Source organism: Apus apus, chromosome 15, assembly GCF_020740795.1.
Source record: "Apus apus isolate bApuApu2 chromosome 15, bApuApu2.pri.cur, whole genome shotgun sequence".
NCBI lineage: Eukaryota > Metazoa > Chordata > Aves > Apodiformes > Apodidae > Apus > Apus apus.
Genome location: NC_067296.1, coordinates 1,557,774 through 1,579,402, shown reverse-complemented (window position 1 = coordinate 1,579,402; position 21,629 = coordinate 1,557,774). Strand labels below are relative to the sequence as shown.

General features: G+C 54.7%; 2 protein-coding genes across 3 annotated transcripts in view; both read right to left on the bottom strand.

Moving 5' to 3' along the window:
* Positions 1-4,668, bottom strand: EIF6 (eukaryotic translation initiation factor 6). Of its 2 annotated transcripts, XM_051632829.1 has the most exons (6): positions 4,489-4,668; positions 4,335-4,420; positions 3,470-3,645; positions 1,951-2,127; positions 553-734; positions 1-225 (listed from the first exon to the last, which is right to left on the bottom strand). In XM_051632829.1, exons 1-6 carry the CDS (start codon positions 4,593-4,595, stop codon positions 216-218), a joined length of 738 nt encoding a protein of 245 aa, XP_051488789.1. In that variant the 5' UTR covers positions 4,596-4,668; the 3' UTR covers positions 1-215. The 2 variants fall into 2 exon arrangements, with proteins under 2 accessions (XP_051488789.1, XP_051488790.1); XM_051632830.1 differs by lacking the exons at positions 1-225; positions 553-734 and adding an exon at positions 1,508-1,868.
* Positions 4,669-6,007: 1,339 nt separating this feature from the next.
* Positions 6,008-21,629, bottom strand: part of FAM83C (family with sequence similarity 83 member C) — a 31,714-nt gene continuing 16,092 nt past the window's right edge. Inside the window, 1 exon segment of the mRNA XM_051633489.1 lies at positions 6,008-6,950. Coding sequence (XP_051489449.1) covers positions 6,008-6,950 — 943 coding nt within the window.

Genomic DNA, 21,629 nt, shown 5'->3' with positions numbered 1-21,629 from the left:
GCAAGGGCAGAGAGAGCATTCCTTGTTTGTAATTCGCGTACACGAGTTGTCAGGTTCTGGAATAACACTTAGCTTACAAATCACTACAAAAAGTGGGTTTTGAAGCCTTGGGCTAGGCCTGCAGAAACATCAGAAGGTCTGGGTGTCTGAGATCCAAAGTGCATCTTGACATCTTGCTCCTTAGGAGCTTTCTGGGAAGCAGGGACCAACACTGCTCATGTCAAGCTAAAAAGGAAACAGAAAGAGGATGCAGAGGTGAGTGCCAGGGAGTGCAGAGGGCGTCTCAAAACATCAGCGCAGCCAGTTCTAAACCTCCCCTCACAACAGCCCAGTCAAAATTTCCCTTCCTGGAACACAAGGGTCTGTGGGAAAAGGGAAGCTGGCCTAGTGGCTGCTGACTTGCCAGGCTGGAAAGGCAACAGGCACGGGCTGGTCTGGGCAGCAGAGCCTCAGAGCAGGGTCACCGGTGCTGCTGCGCTCCGGGAACCGGGAGCGCGGCGGTAAAATCCTGCCTCTGTTGATCCCGACCAGACAGAGCTGGAGCCTCCTCACCTGTCAATCAAGGAGTCTCTCATGTTGGTGGCAATGGTGCTGGGCTGAGCCTCGTTCAGCTTGAAGATGCTCTCGATGACAGAGAGCTCCGTGCTGGTGGTGTCCAGCCCGCAGAAGGCGCACCAGTCGTTCACCACCATCCCCGCCGCGATCACCTCGCTGCCGCGGTTCACCGTCCCGGCCTGGGGAGAGCAGCTGGAGTCAGCAGGGCAGCAACACCACGTGGCACAGCCCTGCACCACAAGCCCGGAGTGGAGGGACTCAACTCACACTCCTGAAAAGGTCAAGGTTTCTGCCCTCAACAAAGTTAGAGAGATTCCCAATAAAAAGATAAACGGACAGGCTGAAATCTCTGGAGAGAAAGTTGTGTGAGACTCGGCGAGATCCACCTGACAGGGAGGGAACAAGGACATGGAGCTCCTGGAGAGAGGCCAGAGGAGCCATGGAGATGATCCAAGGGCTGGAGCAGCTCTGCTCTGGAGCCAGGCTGGGAGAGTTGGGGTGTTCAGCCTGGAGAAGAGAAGGCTCCAGGGAGACCTGAGAGCAGCTTCCAGTGCCTAAAGGGGCTCCAGGAAAGCTGGGGAGGGGCTTGGGACAAGGGCAGGGAGGGAGAGGACAAGGGGGGGATGGATGAAAACTGGAAGAGGGAGATTGAGGTTGGACATGAGGAGGAAATTCTTCACCATGAGGGTGGTGAGACCCTGGCCCAGGTTGCCCAGGGAAGCTGTGGCTGCCCCATCCCTGGCAGTGTTGAAGGGCAGGTTGGATGGGGCTTGGAGCAGCCTGGGCTGGTGGGAGGTGTCCCTGCCCATGCAGGGGGTTGGGGCTGGATGGGCTTTAAGGTCCTTCCAACCTAAACCAGTCTGGGATTCTATGGTAAAGGGAAATTCACAAACCCAATTGAGCAGGGTCAGGATTTATTACTTAAGTTTTAAAAAATCCTGCCAAACCACAATCACATTCTCTATGTATTTATCAGCACAACTTCCATAATCCCAGCAGAGCAAACATTGGTGCTCAGCAGAAAAGACTGAGAAAATGTCTCAGCTTGTCCTGTTTTGAGTCACATGTTCAAGTGAAACATAAGGAAAAATTTCTGTACTGTGAGGGTGACAGAGCCCTGGGACAGGCTGCCCGGGGAGGCTGTGGGGTCTCCTTCTCTGGGGACATTCCAAACCCATCTGGATGTGTTCCTGTGGGATCTACTGTAGGTGACCCTGCTCTGGCAGGGGTTGGACTAGATGAGGTCCCTTCCAACCCTGACCACTCTGTGACTTTATGTCCCACCTGGAGCAGCTCTGCAGAGAAAACAGGATCTAGAAGCCCAGGAGATGCAGAAACATTAAAACTGAGAAGAGGTTGGAAGGCAAGACAGAACACAGCCCAGAAATGCCTTACCACGAGTGGGACCTGGAGCAGAGAAGACAGCTCATCCTGGTCATCAATTGATGTCTTGGGATGCACAATTCCTCCCTGGTTACTAAAAACACAGTAACTTCCTACCAGCACCTGATCTGCTACCGTTTGTCTGAAAACCTCAACCTTCAGGACATCTGCCAAGATCTCTTCTGTCTCCTGAAAACAGGAAGAGAGAACAAAGTCCTCAGCAAGCTGGGATCACAGCAATTGCAGTCCAGCTGTTCCTGCAGGGACACTCCCCTTGCACACCCAACCCCCACCCTGGCAATCCAAGCACCACCCAACCCTTCCCCAGCCCCTCCCAGTGCTCCCTGAACTGGGCCACCTGATCTGAGCCCAGCAGCACAGCCCTGCTGAGGAACACCCTGCTCTCTGTGCCCTCTGTTCCCAGGGTGCTGGCAGCACAGCACAGGGTCAGTCCCTGCTCTCTGGGTGTTCCCTGTGCACCAGCCCTCTCCTGTCACACCACTGACAGACCTGTCTGACCCTTCTCTGTAACTCCAGGAACTCCCTTCCCCTCCAGGTTTTCACTCTGAATCGCTTTGATTTCTCCCTCTGGGCACCTCACCTTACCCTTCCCCTTCCCTAAATTTGCTGCCAAGATCATTACCTTCCCCCTGCCCCTCTTATTTCCCACTCGTAACACCAAGTCCACTTTCCTCATCCCCTTGAGCACAAGGTGAAAGGAAAGACTGCACAGACCTTTCCTGCCTGTAGCCACAGGACACACCTCTCCCTCATCAGGCCTCAAACACAGAGCAGCAACAGCTTTGTCTCCTTTGCCCTGATTTCCATTTTCATACAAGAGCTTCCGTTTTTCTTTCCCTCCCTCAGTAAACACACTCACCCCCACAACCACGGCCTGTTTCAGCCACTAGACACTGCAGCAGCAGCTTGTGACTACAGCTGTGCTCACTGAATGTTCTGATTGGAAAAGACCTGTAAGATTATTGTGTCCAACCATTAATTCAACTCTACCAAGTCTGCTGCTGACCCACGTCCCTCAGCACCACATCTACGAGGCTTTGAACCACCTCCAGGGATGGGGATTCAGCCACCTCCCTAGTCAGGCTGTGCCTGACAACCCTTTCAGTGGAGAAACTTGTAACATTCAATACAAACCTCCTCTGGCACGACTTGAGGCAACGTCCCCTCATCCCATCACTTGTTCCTTGAGAGAACAAACCGACACCCCCCCCCCACACACACACCTCACTCTAACCTCCCCTCAGGCAGCTGCAGAGAAGGTCTCCCCCTCAGCCCTCCTGTCTCCAGGCTGAGAAAGGCCTCACAAGGCTGCAGAGCCTGCCAGGCCAGCAGCACCTTGGACATTCCCAGCAGCAGGATTCCAGCTGCCCCTCACACCCGCTCCACACTTCCACCCCCCGCTCCCTTCCCCAGAGAGGATTCCCTGCAGCACAGGAGGGGTTCCCAGCAGCCTGGGGGGAGGTGTGTGTTGGGGGGGCAGGTTCCCCAGCCCCGGAGGAAGACAAAATACCCTGTCGAGGTCTGGGTGCACCAGGGCCACGTAGTCGTTGCAGGCGGTGACGTTGCCCAGGGCCGACAGCCGCTCCTCCACCCGCTGGATGCGCACCGAGTCGGGGAGGCTGTTCCTGATGTGCTGCAGCTCCTGGTCTGTGGTGCTGCTGGGCACCAGCAGCCCGTGCCTGTTTCCTAAAACCACACAACCCCCCCCCCGGGAAAAACAAACAAACAAACAAAAAAAAAATACCGTTTCCACAAGGTTCCCTGCTTGCCTGGTCCTCACGGTGGGCACTGCCCCCCCCCTCCCCCTGCTCCTCCCGAGGGGAATAACGTCCCCAGCAGAGGGATGGGGAAGGGCAGGAAGGAGCAGGGAGCAGAAGGGGCTGATGGCCCTGCCTTTAACCCCCTGTTGATCAGAATTCAATGAAGCTTGAGGTTCTCAGTGCAACTCCCGGGCTGGGAGTTTCCCCTGGGGACACCAGCAGCCCCAGGGGAGGTGCAGGTGCTGCCTGCCCCATTAGCTGCTCCGAGGCAAAGCAGGGGATGCAGGGACATGGACGTTCCTCTCACGGGTGCCAGCTCCAGCCAGAAGCTGATCTGCCTGGGGGTCCCAGCAGCCCGGGACAGATGAAAGGCTCTGACCTGCACACCCACGAGCACCTCCCCGGGCTCTGCCCCTCCAGCGCGGGCACTGACCCACCGGCCCGGGCCCTGACCCACCGGCCCGGGCACTGACCCACCGGCCCGGGCACTGACCCACCGGCCCGCAGAGCCACGTTCAGCTTTTCCACCTTGGCCCCTCCAAGCACTGACCCCCCGAGGCGGGGGTCCCCGCGCAGCCAGGCCCCCCGGGGCCGCTCCCTGCCCCCCGCACCTACCCACACACATCCTGCCGATGATGCGGCAGCCGGCGATGGAGGCGTGCACCACCGGGATGGTCCCGAACAGCTCCCCCTCGAAGACGCTGCAAGGAGAGGGGCGGTCAGGGCCGGGCCGCGGGGGGGAGGGGGGGCCGGGCCGCGGGGCCCTCACCTGTAGAAGTTCTCGGAGCCGCCGATGGCCACGAGGCAGTAGGCGTTGGTCAGCTTGGCGAAGCAGCCCAGCTCGTTGTTGTTCTCGAAGCTGGCGCGGACAGCCATGGCGGGCAGCGGGGGAGGAGCGGCAGCGGGAACGGGCCGCGGCGGCACCGGCAGCCCCACCCGCGCACGAGGCGGAGCCCCTTCCGCTTCCGGCGGCGGGAGGGGCGGGGCAGAGCGGCCCTGGCGGCGACAGCGCCACCCACCGGCCGGGAGGACCGCGGGAGCCGCAGGGGGCGCCCAGCCCGGGGGGGGGGGGGGATCTGAACCGGGATCTGAACCGGGACCGGGATCTGAACCGGGACTGGGACCTGCACCGGGATCTGCATCGGGATCTGCACCGGGATCTGCACCGGGATCTGCACCGGGACCGGGATCTGCACCGGGACCGGGATCTGAACCGGGACCGGGATCTGCACCGGGACCGGGATCTGCACCGGGACCTGCACCGGGACCTGCACCGGGACCGGGATCTGAACCGGGACCGGGATCTGCACCGGGACTGGGACCTGCACCGGGACCTGCACCGGGACCGGGACCCGCCCCCGCCCGGCAGCGCCCTGGGCACGACCCTTGCCCGGACGTGCCCCCCGTGCAGCCCCCAGGTCTGACACCGGCTCTGCACCCGCACCGCCCGTCCCGCAGCTCCGGCCGCGGGGCTGCCCCCCCCCTCTGCGGGGCTGCCCCCCCCCCCTGCGGGGCTGCCCCCCCCCCTCTGCGGGGCTGCCCCCCCCTCTGCGGGGCTGCCCCCCCCCTGCGGGGCTGCCCCCCCACTCTGCGGGGCTGCCCCCCTGCTCCTGCTGCCCCCCCGCTCCTGCTGCCCCCCCGCTCCTGCTGCCCCCCGTGTTCAGACACAGCCCTTGCACAGAGGCCACTCCTGTGCTGATCCCCCCCATGTGCTGCTCCCACTCGTGCTGCTCCCACTCGTGCTGCTCCCCCCCGCGTGCCCCAGACCTGCCCCCCGTCCCCTCCTGGCCCGGCCCAGCCCAGCCCAGCAGAGAGGGGCCCTGGCCATGCCCGGGGGTCTCACCTCCCCACCAGGGACCCACCACAGCTCCTGCCACCGCAGCTCCTTTATTTTAACACCGTTACCCGCCCTCGACCACCTCATCTTCAACACCTGGAGACAGGGAGAGGAACTCAGGACCTGGGGTCACCCTGAAGGCCACGGTGGCCGAGCAGCCCCCAGCTGCAGCAGTGGTTTTGCCACAAGTTTGGGGGGAAAACGGTTCTTGCATAAAGCACGTCAAAGTCTGGATTCAGCTGATGTCATTTGCTCTCTCTTGCCACGATCTTGGATCTGAAAATCTTGCTAGTCTCACCTGACCCCCTCATCTGCATTATTAGAACCAGCACAGACACCTTTTAATAAGAACAAGGCTAATTTGCCACCCGTATGTTGATTTTAAGCCCCAGCTAGGGTGGGGAAAAGCAACAACTTGACCACCAGACCCAAGGACACCTGGAGGCCCAGCTCAGAGCTCGAACCTGCTGTGTATGTGCTTAGATTTTAGCTTGTTGTACTTGGTGATCAGATCCAGCTTGCTGTGCCCCAGAGTCATCCTTTTCTCCGCCCCGTATGCACTGTTCTTCTCCATCAGCATCTCCTGGGGGAGCTTATCGTAGCAGGGAACTACAGGCTTCCTATCTCGCTTGAACTGGCCGTAGGGGGACAGCAGGTCCAGCTTTCCTTGCCTGGGACTCTGTCTTTTTTCTGCCCCGTGAAAGGTGGTGTCAGTTTCTGCTGCTGGTTCCCCAGAGGGGGCAGTTGGCCCTTTCTGCTTCGTGCTGGCCCCGTTGCTGCTGGCGCCTTCCGAAGGGGTCTGCGAGGTCTGCTCCTGTGGCACAGGGGAGCAGGGGCTGCTGCTGGCCTTGCTGTCCCCTTGACGAGCAGGCTTGTTGGAGCTCAGGGCAGGGGAAGGCTCTGCCTGCAAGAATGTCCTCGGGGTCAGCAGGTTGGATTTGTGATACAAGGCTGGGGTGGGTTTATTTGGAGGGCTGTTCCGTGAGTCGGGTGGTTCTCCTTGCTGCTTGGGGCAAGTGGGCTTGAGGGAGGGGTCTCCATTCCCCTTCTTGGTACCAGAGTCAGAGCTTGAATCTTGCTTTTCCTGGTGCACGTTGCAGCTGGGGTTTTTCAGGAAGGGAGACATTTTAATGCTTCTGATGCTCACATTGGAAAGGCTGCTGGAGGGGCTGGAGGTTTCGGTGTCGTTCACCTGTGTGGGCTTCAGAAGGGAGCTGGCAGCTTTGGAGGTGTCCTGGGAAGAGGGGCAGGCCCCAGGACCCGGCAGGCAGAAGCTGGTCACGGCCCTGGACTCTGCGTACAAGTACCGGAATTCCTTCTCAAACTCTGCAACAATCTGCCCTCGGAAGTGGGTGGCCAGGCTGGTGTGGACTTGGCTGCAAAGCCAGGTGAAACTGTGAAAAAAAGAAAAAACAAACCCACATAGAATCATAGGTTGGAAAAGCCCCTTGGGATCACCCAGTCCAACCACCATCCCTATTCTACAAAGTTCTCCCCTAAACCACATCCACCAACACCACATCCAAAGAACCCTTAAACACATCCAGGGATGGTGACTCCACCACCTCCCTGGGCAGCCTGTTCCATTGTCTGACCACTCTTGCTGTGAGAAAATTGTTCCTACTGCCCTGTTGCAGCTTGAAGCCCTTCCCTCTTGTTCTGTCACTAATTACCTGTGAGAAGAGACCAGCACCAACCTCTACAATGACCTTTCAGGTAGTTGTAGAGACTGATGAGGTCTCCCCTCAGCCTCCTCTTCCTCAAACTAAACATTCCCAGCTCCTTCAAGTGTTCTTCATCAGACTTATTCTCCAGGCCCTTCCCCAGCTTTGTTGCCTCCTCTGTCCTCACTCCAGCACCTCGAGATCTCTCTTGACTTGAACTGCCCAAAACTGGACCCAACACTCCAGGTGTGGCCTCACCAGTGCTGAGCACAGGGGGACAATCACCTCTCTGCTTCTGCTGGCCACACTATTCCTGATACAAGCCAGGATGCCACTGGCTTTCTTGGCCACCTGGGCACACACTGGCTCATGTTCAGCCGCTGATCAATCAGAACCCCCAGGTCCTTTTCTGCCAGACACTTTCCAGCCACACTTCCCCAAGCCTGGAGCGTTCCTGGGGTTGCTGTGGCCCAAGTGCAGGGCCCAGCACTTGACCTTGTTGAAGCCCAGACCATTGACATGAGCCCAATGATCCAATCTATCCAGGCCCAACCGTCCAGCCAGTGCTTGGTCCAACAGATCGTGTGCTCATCCAGGCCCTGAGCAGCCAGGTTTTTATGAGAGTTCTTTGGGGAACGGTGTCAAATGCTTTTTGGAGGTCCAGACAGACAATATCCACAGCCTTTCCCTCCTCCAACAGTCGGGTCATCAGGTCATAGAAGGAAATCAGGTTTGTCAGGCAGGACCTGCCTTTCATAAACCCCTGCTGACTGGGCCTGATCCCCTGGTTGTCCTCTAGATGTCTTCTAATGACACTCAGGATGATCTGCTCCGTGACCTTCCCTGGTACCGAGGTCAGACTGACAGGTCTGTAGTTGCCCTGTAACTGCAGGTCACAGAGTGCCAGGATGCCCAGCAGTGAGCTCAACATGAGTGATGCTGCTACCCCAGGGATGTCCTCAACACTGGGTCTGACGCCCAGAAGTTTGAGAAGGCTTGCACAGATGGATGTAGTCCTTGCCTCATTGCAAAAGAACAACCCCAAAGGGGTCTTTTAATTTCAGGTTGGTGATCTAGTGGGCTGTAGGGAAAGATAAGCAGGGAACAAGTAATACCAGAGGTTTTTTCTCACCCTCATGGGGGATGTGGAGCAGCAACTGGTCCCTGCCCAAAAAGCACAGCACCGTGTTCAGGTCTTTTCAATGTGCCCTCCTGGCCAAGGAACCCTGGGGTGCATGAGGAAGAGTGTGGCCAGCAGGTGGAGAGAGGTGATCCTGCCCCTCTGCTCTGCCCTGGGGAGGCCAGAGCTGGAAACTGGGACCAGTTCTGAGCTCCCAAGGTCAAGAGAGACAGGGAACTGGTGGAGAGAGTCCAGGGAGGGCAACAAAGATGGTTGGGGGGTTGGAGCATCTCCCTGATGAGGAAAGGCTGAGAGAGCTGGGGCTGTTCAGCCTGGAGAGGAGAAGGCTGAGGGGAGACCTTCTGAATGCCTGTGAGTATCTGAGGGTGGGTGCAGGAGGCTGGAGCCAGACCCTGCTCAGCAGTGCCCAGGGACAGGACGAGGGGCAACGGGCACACCTGGAACATGGGAACTGACCTGGAAATATGGGGAGAAACTTCTTTCCTGTGAGGGTGACAGAGCCCTGGGACAGGCTGCCCAGGGAGGCTGTGGAGTCTCCTTCTCTGGAGACATTCCAGACCCACCTGGATGTGTTACTTTGGGATCTGCTCCAGGGCATCCTGCTTTAGCCAGGGAGGGGGGGTTGGACTAGATGATCTCTAGAGGTTCCCTTCCAACCCTGACAATTCTGATTCTTCTCCAGCTTCCCCTTGCCAGCTCTCTCTGCCCAGCAGTGAGGAACCACAGCTTCCCACTCCCCCCCCAGGTATCCCTGGGTGGCCAGCCTGGGCAGGGAGTGGTGTGGCTGGGGGACAATGGGGTGTGAAGCAGGGGGCACTGGAGGTGGCTGGGGGACAATGGGGTGTGAGGCAGGGGGCACTGGAGGCTGTTTCTGCCCTACCTGTGCTGCAGACCTTCTGGCTCAGCATTTGCCCAGCACAGGACACTGCAACCACATCTTCCACAGAGGGTGAGGAGGTATCAAGGGGGGATATCAAGGCATGCCTGGTCTCCTGCTCTCTGCCCTTGCCTCAGCAGGAGCCACGTTCTCATCTCCTTAACATTTGCAACACGGGATGGACTTGAAAGAGCCACTTAGGGTGAGGGATGGGAACCCAGGGCACTGCCTGGAGGAGCAGAGGTCTCCAGAGCCCCACAGGAAGACCTCAGGACAGGGAGGCTGATGATGTTCTTTGTAAGTCTCGCTGTGAGATTCCCCAGACCCTTCCCATCTTTCCCTGGCCAGCCAAGAAGGGATGCATGGAGTCAGAGTCCTGTGCTCAGCCAGCCCAGGCCCTGCTCTCCCAGCACAAGGTCTTGGGATTGTTTCTGGGAGCTTGTTGTGTTCCACCTGAAAATGAATTTGGTTTTGCCCCAGCTGGGGAAAGAACTTCCACTAACTTACACTCTGCACATCTGCCTTATCTGCTTAACCCCACCTGTTGTTTATGCCAAAATGGTAACTTAATTAGTTCTCACAATCTTCATTTTCCTAGATTAAACAGGGAAGCTCATCTCACAGAGGAGGCTCCCCAGGCTCCTGGTGATCCCAGTCATCAGCTGATTCTTTTATTCTATGGTCAAACCAGAGGAGCAGACTAATTGTGTTAAATAAAACAGCCTTCCCAGATGGAAGCACCAGCTCAGGGCTGCAGGTTCAGCTGCTAAAGCAAGATACTGACTTTGCCAAGAGCAGGATGGAATCACAGAAATGACAGGACAGCAACTTTCATGGGAGATCCTGGTTATTCTCAAGTAAATGTCATTTCAGGACAAGATACTGGTACTATGTTTTGAGATCTCATCAAGGTTTTCTTCACAAAACAGCTATTTGGGAACTTTTTGCAGGAAAACCAGCTCTTGGCTTGTTCCTGAGCAGTTGTTCTGGTTCATTTTATTGTTTTTGGGTTGGTTTTATTGTAAACCACGATGTTTACACTCAGCACACAACAGCCCCCCCTCCCCCCACAGAGCAACATAAAATAAAAAGAACAAAACTCTTCTGCTTCCTATTAAAACAGGTGAATTAAGTAAGAATGAAGAAGTAGCAAAAGACTGAAAAACCTTTGTGGAGGCTCAAAGCAAATGCACGTAGCTCACGGAGAAGCATGAGGGAAAGACAAAACAAAACAACAACAGAAATAGCTGGGATGGCTAAATGGAGCTCCTGGAGTGAGGCCAGAGGAGCCACAGAGATGATCCAAGGGCTGGAGCAGCTCTGCTCTGGAGCCAGGCTGGGAGAGTTGGGGTGTTCAGCCTGGAGAAGAGAAGGCTCCAGGGAGACCTTAGAGCAGCTTCCAGTGCCTGAAGGGGCTCCAGGAAAGCTGGGGAGGGGCTTGGGACAAGGGCAGGGAGGGATGGGATGAAGGGGATGGATGAAAACTGGAAGAGGGAGATTCAGGTGAGACATGAGGAGTGATCAGTCTCATGTTGAAATCTCTGCAGAGGAGATTAAAAAACATATCAGCAAAGCAGCCAGTACCACACTGGCAGGGCCAGGTAACATTAACCCAAGGGTGCCAAAGGAATGCAAGGATGAAATTGCTCAACTACCAACCAGGAGGTGTCATCTCACACTTGAAAGTGCCTTGGTTGTCAGAAGAGTGGAAAATTACTAATGTGATGTAATTTTTTTAATGTTCCAGACCATTAAGTCTCATAACTGCACAGCACAAATGAGTAGAGACTCTTCTAAAGAGGACAATTAGTGGCCATCTAGGTAAATGGGATACAATTGGAGAGGCAGGTTTCACAAAGGGAAGTCATCTCCCACAAAGCTGTGGGAGCTCTTGGAAGAAATCCAGGAGTCCAGATAAGGGAGCTGTCCTGTACTGACTTTGTCCAAGGTGTCTATCCCAGGGGCACTGCTGGTGTTCCCTTCACAGCCAGTGTCCACACTGGAGCTGCCCCTTGGCCACGTCCCACCTCAGGACCTGCTCCCCTCACAGACACACACAACCCCAGAGGCACACAGAGGGCTGAGCACTCTCTCCTCTCCTCTCCTCTCCTCTCCTCTCCTCTCCTCTCCTCTCCTCTCCTCTCCTCTCCTCTCCTCTCCTCTCCTCTCCTCTCCTCTCCTCTCCTCTCCTCTCCTCTCCTCTCCTCTCCTCTCCTCTCCTCTCCTCTCCTCTCCTCTCCTCTCCTCTCCTCTCCTCTCCTCTCCTCTCCTCTCCTCTCCTCTCCTCTCCTCTCCTCTCCTCTCCTCTCCTCTCCTCTCCTCTCCTCTCCTCTCCTCTCCTCTCCTCTCCTCTCCTCTCCTCTCCTCTCCTCTCCTCTCCTCTCCTCTCCTCCAGCAGGGCCATCCCTCCCCATCTGGCCCCACTGCAGCCTGCAAAGAGGGGGCACCTGGTGAGGTTTCTCCTCCTCCTCCTGCCTGGGACCTCTCATAGAACCACAGAATCATCGTGGTTGGAAAAGTCCTCTAAAAATCACCTCGTCCAACCATCCCCCCCAGGGCAGGGGGAGGGACAACAACACCCAAACAACCACCACCAAACAAACAAACAAACAAACCCACAACCACCCCACCCCATAAAACCACACCACCCACAAAAAATACGTCTCAGACTCAAATGGTCAAGCAGGAAACATCACAAGAGCTCCCCTCAAGGCCTCTGGCCTCACCTTAGCGGGAGGTAAACAACAGGTCTTGCTTGGGTTTTCCTTCCCTCCCTGGGTGAAGTGACTTCCACCTTCTGTGCCCTCCCAGCACCCTGTGCCCCAGGTGCTGCCTCCCTGCAGAAACACACCAGGTGGGGACACCAGCCAGCTCCTCTCACCCACACCAGTCACAGGAGCAGCCTCACACCCAGCAACAACCTCCTCCCTCCATGGGTGTCCCTGCTGCTGATGCCTCTTGGGGCTCTTTCTCCAGGCCAAGCCCCACTGGATCCTAGGAGTCAGGACCTGGAAGGAACCACCCCAGTCTCCCTGGTGGTCTCCTTGCCATAGCACAGGTTGCCACGATGTGGCCTTGCCAGCCAAGGCTTTTCCCATCATCACAAACTGACAAAGGTCTTCTCTTCCATGAAGGAAACAGCCAAGGAATGATCGTACTTTGGTCTCTTCTTCTGGTATAAAAATGAGGCACTGACTGAACAGGTCACAGTTTGAGTGCAGACAAGAAGAGGGGCTTCCTTGCACAACACAGCTCCCAGCCAGGCTGTGGAGCTCCTCACTGCAGCCACTGGAGATGCTGAAAGCTCCTCTGGGTTTCTAAAAGCAGGAGGATTTTTCTGCCACTGTTTTTTTTCCATGACAAACTGCTGCACGGAGAGACGCCCAGGTCTGAATCACCCTGGGGAACAAGTGTCTGGAGTCAGCCTGGAGAGGAGAAGGCTCCAGGGAGACCTGAGAGCACCTTCCAGTGCCTGAAGGGGCTCCAGGAAAGCTGGGGAGGGGCTTGGGACAAGGGCAGGGAGGGAGAGGACAAGGGGGATGGATTAAAACTGGAAGAGGGGAGATTGAGGTGAGATTGAGGAGGAAATTCTTTAGTGTGAAGGTGGTGAGACCCTGGCCCAGGTTGCCCAGGGAAGCTGTGGCTGCCCCATCCCTGGCAGTGTTGAAGGGCAGGTTGGATGGGGCTTGGAGCAGCCTGGGCTGGTGGGAGGTGTCCCTGCCCATGCAGGGGGTTGGATCTGGATGATCTTGAAGGTCCCTTCCCACCCAAACCAGGCTGGGGTTCCACGGTGCTATGACTCCCCGGCTCCGGGAAGCCTGGCAGGGGATGGGGTCTCTGCCTGCCTTGCTCTCAGCCCGCGGGGCAGGGACCCCCGGGCAGCCCCTGCAGCTCAGCCCGTGGCCAGGAGATGGAGTAACAGCCCCGGGCTCGGGAGCGCAGCCCCCAGCCCGGCCCCGCAGGGTCCCCGTCCCGCGTGTCCCTCTGTCCCTTGTCCCGCGTGTCCCTCTGTCCTTCTGTCCCTCGTCCTGCGTGTCCCTCTGTCCCTCCGTCCCTTGTCCCGCGTGTCCCTCTGTCCCTTGTCCCGCGTGTCCCTCTGTCCCTTGTCCCCCGTGTCCCTCTGTCCCTCGTCCCGCGTGTCCCTCCGTCCCTTGTCCTGCCCCCAGAGCCCTTCCCCGCGGGACCCGGGCTCAGCCTCAGCCCCAGCGGGTGGGACACGCGTTTGCAGCAGGTTTTTGGCTCCTCCGAGCAGCCTCTTGCGCTCATTTTCAGCGCCTTCCTGCCCCTTCCCGCCCGTGTCCCAACCCCCCGAGCCCCCCTTCTGCCACCTGCTGAGCCAGGCACCACCCAACCCCTTTCCCTTCAGGTGACACCCCCTGCTAGGCAGCAACAACCCGACCTCAGGGCAGCCAGCTCTCCAGGCTTGCTCCCGGGCTCTCAACATCCTTCCCACCCCTCACTTTTCATCTTCATTTTTCTGAAAACCAGCCCAATGTATCCAGTGGATTCGGGCATCCCCCTTCAGTTCCCTCATCCCTCCTGGCAGCAGCATGTCTTGTCTCTTCTGGATTCACTTATTCTTCACACCCCTGAGGACTCCCCCTGCCAGCACTGGTGTGCTCCTCAAGCTCCCTGTCCCTCACCTCCTGGCTGAACAAGCCAGCCTGGCCTGCCCCTGCCCACAGCCTGCTCTCCATTCCTTCTGCACTCACTTTCTGCTTAATTGCAGGAGAGAAGGACCTGGGGGTCCTGGTAGACAGGAGGATGACCATGACCAGCAATGTGCCCTTGTGGCCAAGAAGGCCAATGGAGCCTGGGGTGGGTTAGAAAGGGGGTGGTTAGTAGGTCAAGGGAGGTTCTCCTGCCCCTCTATTGTGCCTTGGTGAGGCCACATCTGGAGTATTGTGTCCAGTTCTGGGCCCCTCAGTTCAGGAAGGACAGGGAACTGCTGGAAAGAGTTCAGGGCAGAGCCACAAAGATGCTGGAGGGAGTGGAACATCTCCCTGGTGAGGAAAGGCTGAGGGAGCTGGGTCTCTTGAGCTTGGAGAAGAGGAGACTGAGGGGTGACCTCATCAGTGTTTACAAATATGTAAAGGGTGAGTGTCAGGAGGGCAGAGCCAGGCTTTGTTCAGTGATGTCCAGTGACAGGACAAGGGGCAGTGGGTGCAAACTGGAGCACAGGAGGTTCCATGTGAATATCAGGAAGAACTTCTTTCCTGTGAGAGTGACAGAGCCCTGGGACAGGCTGCCCAGAGAGGCTGTGGAGTCTCCTTCTCTGGAGACATTCAAACCCCCCTGGACACGTTCCTGTGTGATGTGCTCTGGGTGACCCTGCTCTGGCAGGGGGGTTGGGCTGGGTGATCTTTTGATGTCCCTTCCAACCTCTTAAGATTCTGTGATTCTGTAATTATAGCTTCTTTCTTGAGGTGACTGTTCAAGTTAGATCTGGAACTTTCTCCTAAAGGCTCTTTCCTCTTGCCTGGGACAGGACACTGAGAAGATGAGCACTTTCCTTTCACAGAAGTTCCAAGCCTCCTCCAGCTTCAGACCCAGGCAGCTTCACCTTCCCTTCACCAAACACCTACGTGTTGGGTTTTTTCTTCCTCTGCACTGAAGCCTGGTGCAGAGCTCTTGAAACCCTCTCAACTTTCTCCCCTCATGGTTCAGTTTCAGCTGCCATCTCAGCTTTAACCCCAAACCTTGAGTTTCTCTCCTGACGATGTGGCAAATGATGAGCTCCCTCCCCCCTGTGCCAGGGGCTGGACACGTCCTGACACTTGGACCATCTTCCATTTTGAGCTGAGAAATTCAATCTCCTCCAAGGCAACTCGAAGTGCCACTGAACCCCCTTTCATGCTGACAACATCACCTCTCTTCTCTACTCCTCACCTCTAGTTTTCCTGCTCAGGATCCTGTTTAGCACCAGCCCCATTTGCCCTGAGGCTCCTCTCATCAGCTGCACTAGTACATCTCTCCATCTCCTTCACTCCCTTATGTGAATTAAATGCTCACAGAAACAAACCCTTCCTCTGGTGTCCAGGAGAACACTAAACAACTAGATACATAATTATATCTTGGATTTTAGATTATTGCTTTTCCCAGATGTCTCAGTGAACTCTGTTTTCTCCTTCATTCAGAGGAAATACAATATTAAAGGTGGAAAACACAGGGAAATGTTTAATCAATAAACACAAAAGAGCTGAGGGGTCTAAAGTCATTTGCCTACAGCAGTTCCAGGTAAGAGCAGTGAGCTTGGTTCCCCTACTTAGAAATCCCTCCAGACCCAAGTCTGATTCATACCAACAGGCAGCAACGTATCAGAGAGAGTTCAGCTTGCCAGGAGTACTTTGGAAAATAAAAAGGGCTTTTACTAAACTATTAAGGAAAATGTCAGCACAGAAAACAACAGTCTCAGCATCTGGGCTTCAACATGAAAATGTTCATATATGTATTCCTTGTGCTGCATGCCTGTCATACTGCATGTGGGGCTCACAGAGGAGAGAATCTGGTGGCTAGAGATGGAACTGGAGACTGAAAACGGATTTCAGGCATGATTTGAGCATGTATTTGAGGAGAAAAGAGCCCCTTCTTCCAGCTGGAGAATTAAAAGACACTGAATACCAGGATAGTCAAGGACAGAGCAGAAAAATATTCCTCTGTAAGAGAAGATGCAGAGACCAGACATCTGGAGTTCCTGTCAAGGATGAACTGTCAAGCACTGAACAGGTAGATTAGGTTATGGTTGGTGGTTGGTGGCTTTAGGTTATGGTTGGACTTGATCTGCAAGGTCCTTTCCAACCAGGATGATTCTGTGGTCCTGTGATTTATGGAAACTCTAGAGGAATCTCCCATCTTGGCTGTGGTGCTTCCCAATATCTTCATGAGCAGCTTAAATATGGGGAGAGTGTAACACTCACTGAATGCACAAATCACATCCAGGGGAGAGGGACTGCACAGGTAGGGGGTTGAAAAAGGTTCTGAAAAAAATGGATGCAGCTCAACAGGAAAATTAAAAGGAGATCCACTCCAGGCAGTCAGGACCAGGTGCACAAGTGCAGGCTGGAGAACGAGCAGGCAGCAGCTCAAGGAAAACATGTCTGTGTAGTGTCAGTGCTGGGGAAAAAGCAAACATCCTGGGGGGGTATGAACTACACTGTGGCCTGCAAGACACGTAATCCCTTCACTCAACTTGAATCCTCTGAGGAACAGGAGATGTTGAGTCTGGAGAAGAGACAACTGATGGCCAGCATGGTGACTGTTCCCAGGCTGTACAAACCAAATAAACTGTGTTGGTGTCCACAGGACCAGGCAGCACAAGATGGCTCCGTGCTCAGGCAGGATGGCAGCAAAGAATGAGGAGTGAGTTGCTCACTGGGATGAAGGACAGCAGAGACTTTTGGGTCTGAGGGCTTGTAGAGAGAGGACAAGGGGGGAGGTTCAGGTTGGACATGAGGATAAAGTTCTTTAGTGTGAAGGAGGTGAGACCCTGGCCCAGGTTGCCCAGGGAAGCTGTGGCTGCCCCATCCCTGGCAGTGTTGAAGGGCAGGTTGGATGGGGCTTGGAGCAGCCTGGGCTGGTGGGAGGTGTCCCTGCCCATGCAGGGGGATAGAACTTGATCATCTTGAAGGTCCCTTCCAACCCAAACCATCCTGGGATTGCATGAAGTGCCGAGAGGCTCAGGTGCAGAAAGCAGAGGGTCAGTCACAGCCTCTGCTGTGAGGGAACCATGACTGGGAGAGGTGCAGAAACTGCATTTGAGACACTAAAAATTGCTGCTTTTTTGAGAAGCTAACCAGAAAACCAACAAGAGGAAGAATAACATGACCAGTTCAGAAAGGTTCTTTAGAAAGGCCACTGGGCAAAAAAAAAATAATCATGACGTACCCATATCAAACATTCTTTCAGGATCAAAATAATCCACAACAGCAACACTTCAAGGACAGAGTGAGGAATGCTATTAAAAGCAATTTAAAAGAGTAACCAAAAAGGTTAAATGCTTGAGGCCACACGAAGATTGTTTAAAGATGCTATATTAGGGTCTCAGAGAAAAATGTCCCCATCAAAATAAAAACATTTTAAACCATCCCCAAAGTCACTGCAGTTAAAAGGCACATTAAAGGCAAATATTCAAGGAAACAGCCTTGAAAGCCTGAAGTCAGCAATTTTCCAATTATTACCCAAATAACCTATCATTTAAAATTGAGCATAGTAGCAGAGGAATGGAAAGTAGTAAATGTGAACCTTCTAAAGAGCTCCTGGAAAAGGACAAACAAGCCAGTCTGATTTCCATACTGCACAGACTGGTAGAAGCAAATAGGGAGCAAAAGGATTAGATGCATAAATAACTATAATCATCATGCTGAAGACTCAGCATATTTGTGTGGAAGGAAGCCCTGCCTCAAAAGCCTCCTGCAGCTCTTTGAAGGAGGCAGCAACCACTCAGATGTGGATGATCTGCTTGAAGTTGGGTTACTTGAATGTTCAAAGAGATTTTGACACGGTCGTTCAGCAAGGACTCAGAAAAATGATCCTGGAGGATGAAGGAAGATCTTCCTGAGGTGTAACAGTTGATTAAAGATGGGATACAAATGTTAGCAATAGTCTTAATTTACCCCAGTAGAATCCCACAGGTTTTTGTGCTGGGGTTGTTGCTGTTCAGTGCATTCAGAAAAGTCCTCAAAAATGGTAGAAACAGCCCAAGCTCAGAGCTTGGGACAGAATCATTGTGAGTGGTCAAAAGAAATCTGGATAATCTGAAGCTGCAAGAGGATCTCATGGTCTGGGGTGAATTAGTGACCAAATGATGGACAAAACTCAATGTCAGTAAATTCAAACTGCTGCACAATCCCTGATGGTCTCTGTGTATTGACAAGTTCTCAGGTGGGTTCTCTGCTCAGGAAACTGCACCAAGTTCAACAAGGCCAAGTGCAAGGCTCTGCACCTGGGTCAGGGCAATCCCAAGCATAAATAAAGGCTGGGTGGAGAATGGGTTGAGAACAGCCCTGAGGAGAAGGACCTGGGGGTGTTGGTCGATGAAGCCCAACACGACCCAGCACTGTGAGCTGGAGCCCAGAACCCACCCGTGTCCTGGGCTGTGTCCCCAGCAGTGTGGGCAGCAGGGCCAGGGAGGGGATTGTCCCCTCTGCTCTGCTCTGCTGGGCCCCCCTGCAGGGCTGGGTCCCATTCTGGTGTTCCTAATATAAGAAGGACATGGAGCTGCTGGAATGAGTCCAGAGGAGGCCACAGAGATGCTGGGAGGGCTGGAGCAGCTCTGCTCTGGAGCCAGGCTGGGAGAGTTGGGGTGTTCAGCCTGGAGAAGAGAAGGCTCCAGGGAGACCTGAGAGCACCTTCCAGTGCCTGAAGGGGCTCCAGGAAAGCTGGGGAGGGGCTTGGGACAAGGGCAGGGAGGGATGGGATGAGGGGGATGGATGAAAACTGGAAGAGAGGAGATTTAGATCAGGCATTAAGAAGGAATTCTTCACCATGAGGGTGGTGAGACCCTGGCCCAGGTTGCCCAGGGAAGCTGTGGCTGCCCCATCCCTGGCAGTGTTGAAGGGCAGGTTGGATGGGGCTTGGAGCAGCCTGGGCTGGTGGGAGGTGTCCCTGCCCATGCAGGGGGGTTGGGACTGGATGATCTTTAAGGTCCCTTCCAACCCAAACCAGTCTGGGATTCTATGATATATTAACACTAAGCAAGAGGTCAGGGTTCCCATGGACATTTAAACAAAAAAGATCACTTGGATGTCCAGCACTAGTCAAAAAGGCAAAGAGCAGATTAGGAACTGGGGGACTGAGAGAAGGCAGAAGTCATCATTATCCTAAGAAGCTAAAGCACAGGGGGTGGGGATACCTCAGCCACTTCATGCAGTTCTGGTCAACTCATCTCACAGAAGTTCTGCTGCACAAATTGACCAAAGAGCTGAGGATACTTCAGCTGGAGAAGAGCTGATTCACATGAGGGATTATAATGGAGGAGGTCAAAATTGGGGATGCAGTCAAGAAAGGGAACAGGAAACAGGGATTTACTGTTCCCAGGCTATGGGAGTTTGGGGGCATCAAATATAATTATCTAGCAGTAGGTCTAATTAAATACAAAGGATCACTTCTTCTCATGAAACATAAACTGCACAACCTGTTGCCAGAGGGTTCCATGGAGCCAACCATGGTGGGAAAACCTCTCCTGTGGCAAATCAAACACAAAGCAGCACAGACAACATTTAACCCTGGGGGTTCTGAAACCTCTGATCCTTGCACAGGAGATTGTTGAACTGTAAAACCTGCCCGTGGGTAAGAACCCTCTGACCCTCTTTCCTGGCTCATCCCAAAATACTCCTGGATCCAAGCTGGATCTTTGGCTTTGCTCAGTAATGATTCTCACCCTTTGAATGGAGGTTTCCCATCTGCAGGGAGAGTCATCTAAACATCTGCTGTGCTGGGTATGGTGCCAGGCTGCAGTGTAGCCAGCAGCAGGCTTCCTGACGTTCTCCTGTGGGAGTGTCTCTGACCACTCTTGAACAAATCCCACAGGGAGGGACCTTCTTTCACTCCAGAACACCCCATGCTCACTGGGACAGCAAAGAATTAGCTGTAAGACCCTATTCAACAGAATCATTATCTTTCAGAACTCAAGAAGTTTCAGCTATCTAGAGATCTATGGAAAGAGAACACATCACACCCCAGACCCTTGCCCCAGAGCAGCAGAGGGAAGCACCCAGGCTGTGTTTCAAGCAATTCCCTGACTCTGGGCACAGGGAAATGGGATTTTCCTCCTGCTGTGGAGTCCAGTCCAGCTGCCACATGCTCAGCTTTAGCCGTTCAAAAAGGAGTGCTCTCAGCTCTCTAATCCTCACCCCTGCAGTCAGTGGAGATGGACAGATGCCTCCAGGCAGTGATTCACTCCCTTGTTCTTAGGGACATGTTTTAGGATGGTCAAAAATGCCACCAGACACTGCTCACCCTGTTGTTTATATAGAGACCCTACATGCCCAGCTTCAAGCAGGTCCTTCCAGCTTTCACTGCCAGGGTTTGATAAGGTGAGACCTCCACGCTCAGAGATGACAGGGTCAGAAGCAGAGGAGAAGGTGCAACTTGGAGCTGCAGCACTGAGGAGGACACTGGCAGACCAAGGGTCCAGCATGTGCTGGCTGGGAGATGGAAAAGGGAAAGGGAGAGCAGTGTTCAAGGAGACCTGTTGGAGGGAGAATGAAGTATTGCCAGGGCACCAAACTCAGAGAAATATCAGAGCAGTCTGTCCTGGGGAGCTGCCCTCTTTGTGAAGGACAGCACGGTGTGTGAAAACACCGTGGGAAGGATCTGCAGGTGGCAGAACACTCAGGAGTCTAGTCATAAAAGTACAGTACAAGTCCCTGGGATCAGAAGAGTGGTGGTGACCAGGGATGGGATCACGGGACCAGGAAAGGTGCCTGAGATTGCAGAGGCTGCAAAACGAGGGCAGGTACAACAGTGGGGATGTCACCCACCAGACCCACACCCAGGTAATGCTTCACTGGGATCAGCTGTGGGGAAAAACTTTTTGGTGGCAAGAAAAGATTACTTAAGTAGCCTTCAGTTGCTTGAGCCACAGGAAAAGATGCTGTTCAGGATGTGGTCTGGAGGGATGCACGAGACTCAGCTCCAGAGGGGGAAGTGGCAGAGCCTGTCATGATGTTCACCACACCATTTGAACCCTGTCGTGGGAGAGAGAAGCCTGAATCAATGCAGCACGTGGGTGTTCAGCTTCAGGAATGGTGACTGTGTAAAAATGCAGCACTCAGGCAAAAAGAGCTGCCAAGGAGCAGTCCAAGAAAGCCAAGATGACCACAGCTTGCAAAAGTGCTGCACTGGCAGTTAGGAAATTGGTGGGTCCATGTGAGACCCTTGGGTCCAAAGGGGCCTTCAGTGATGGCAAGACCATGGCAGAGAACCCCAGGGAATTTTTTTGCATCAATTGCTGATGCTGGTGACACTGAGACCTGTTTCACTCCTGGGTGCCAGGGCCACCACAAAGGCTGCTTTGCTGAGGACTGGGAGCTTTCCAGTATGATCCCATCTGCAGAGAGGGCTCTGGACACAATCCTGAGGCCCAGATACTACTGGAGCTGACCTCCATCCTGGGGCAGGGCAGAGTGTGCTGGGAAGAACAGGATTCCTGGTGGCCTGGAAAAGCACAGCCTCTTGGAAGCAGGTCAGCAGGGCTGCTGTAAAGCTCAGCCCTGCCCCACAGACCTGCTGGAGCTTGGTGAGGGAGCCAGTGAGCACGTGGACAAAGGGACCAGTTACTACATGGGTTTGGGTTTTCAAACAGCTTTTGACAAGGTTCTGCAGCAAAGCCTTTTAAAAAAATAAGTCACCACGGGCATGGAGGAAAGGTCTTGTTATGGACTGAGCTGGT

Excerpts from the sequence above, each read along its gene's own strand:
- EIF6 (XM_051632829.1), bottom strand. The coding sequence starts at position 4,595 with ATGGCTGTCCGCGCCAGCTTCGAGAACAACAACGAGCTGGGCTGCTTC. Across the intron at positions 4,421-4,488 it reads GGCTCCGAGAACTTCTACAG|CGTCTTCGAGGGGGAGCTGT; the intron begins GTGAGGGCCCCG and ends CTCTCCTTGCAG. Across the intron at positions 735-1,950 it reads TGCTCCAGGTCCCACTCGTG|GCCGGGACGGTGAACCGCGG; the intron begins GTAAGGCATTTC and ends TGCTCTCCCCAG.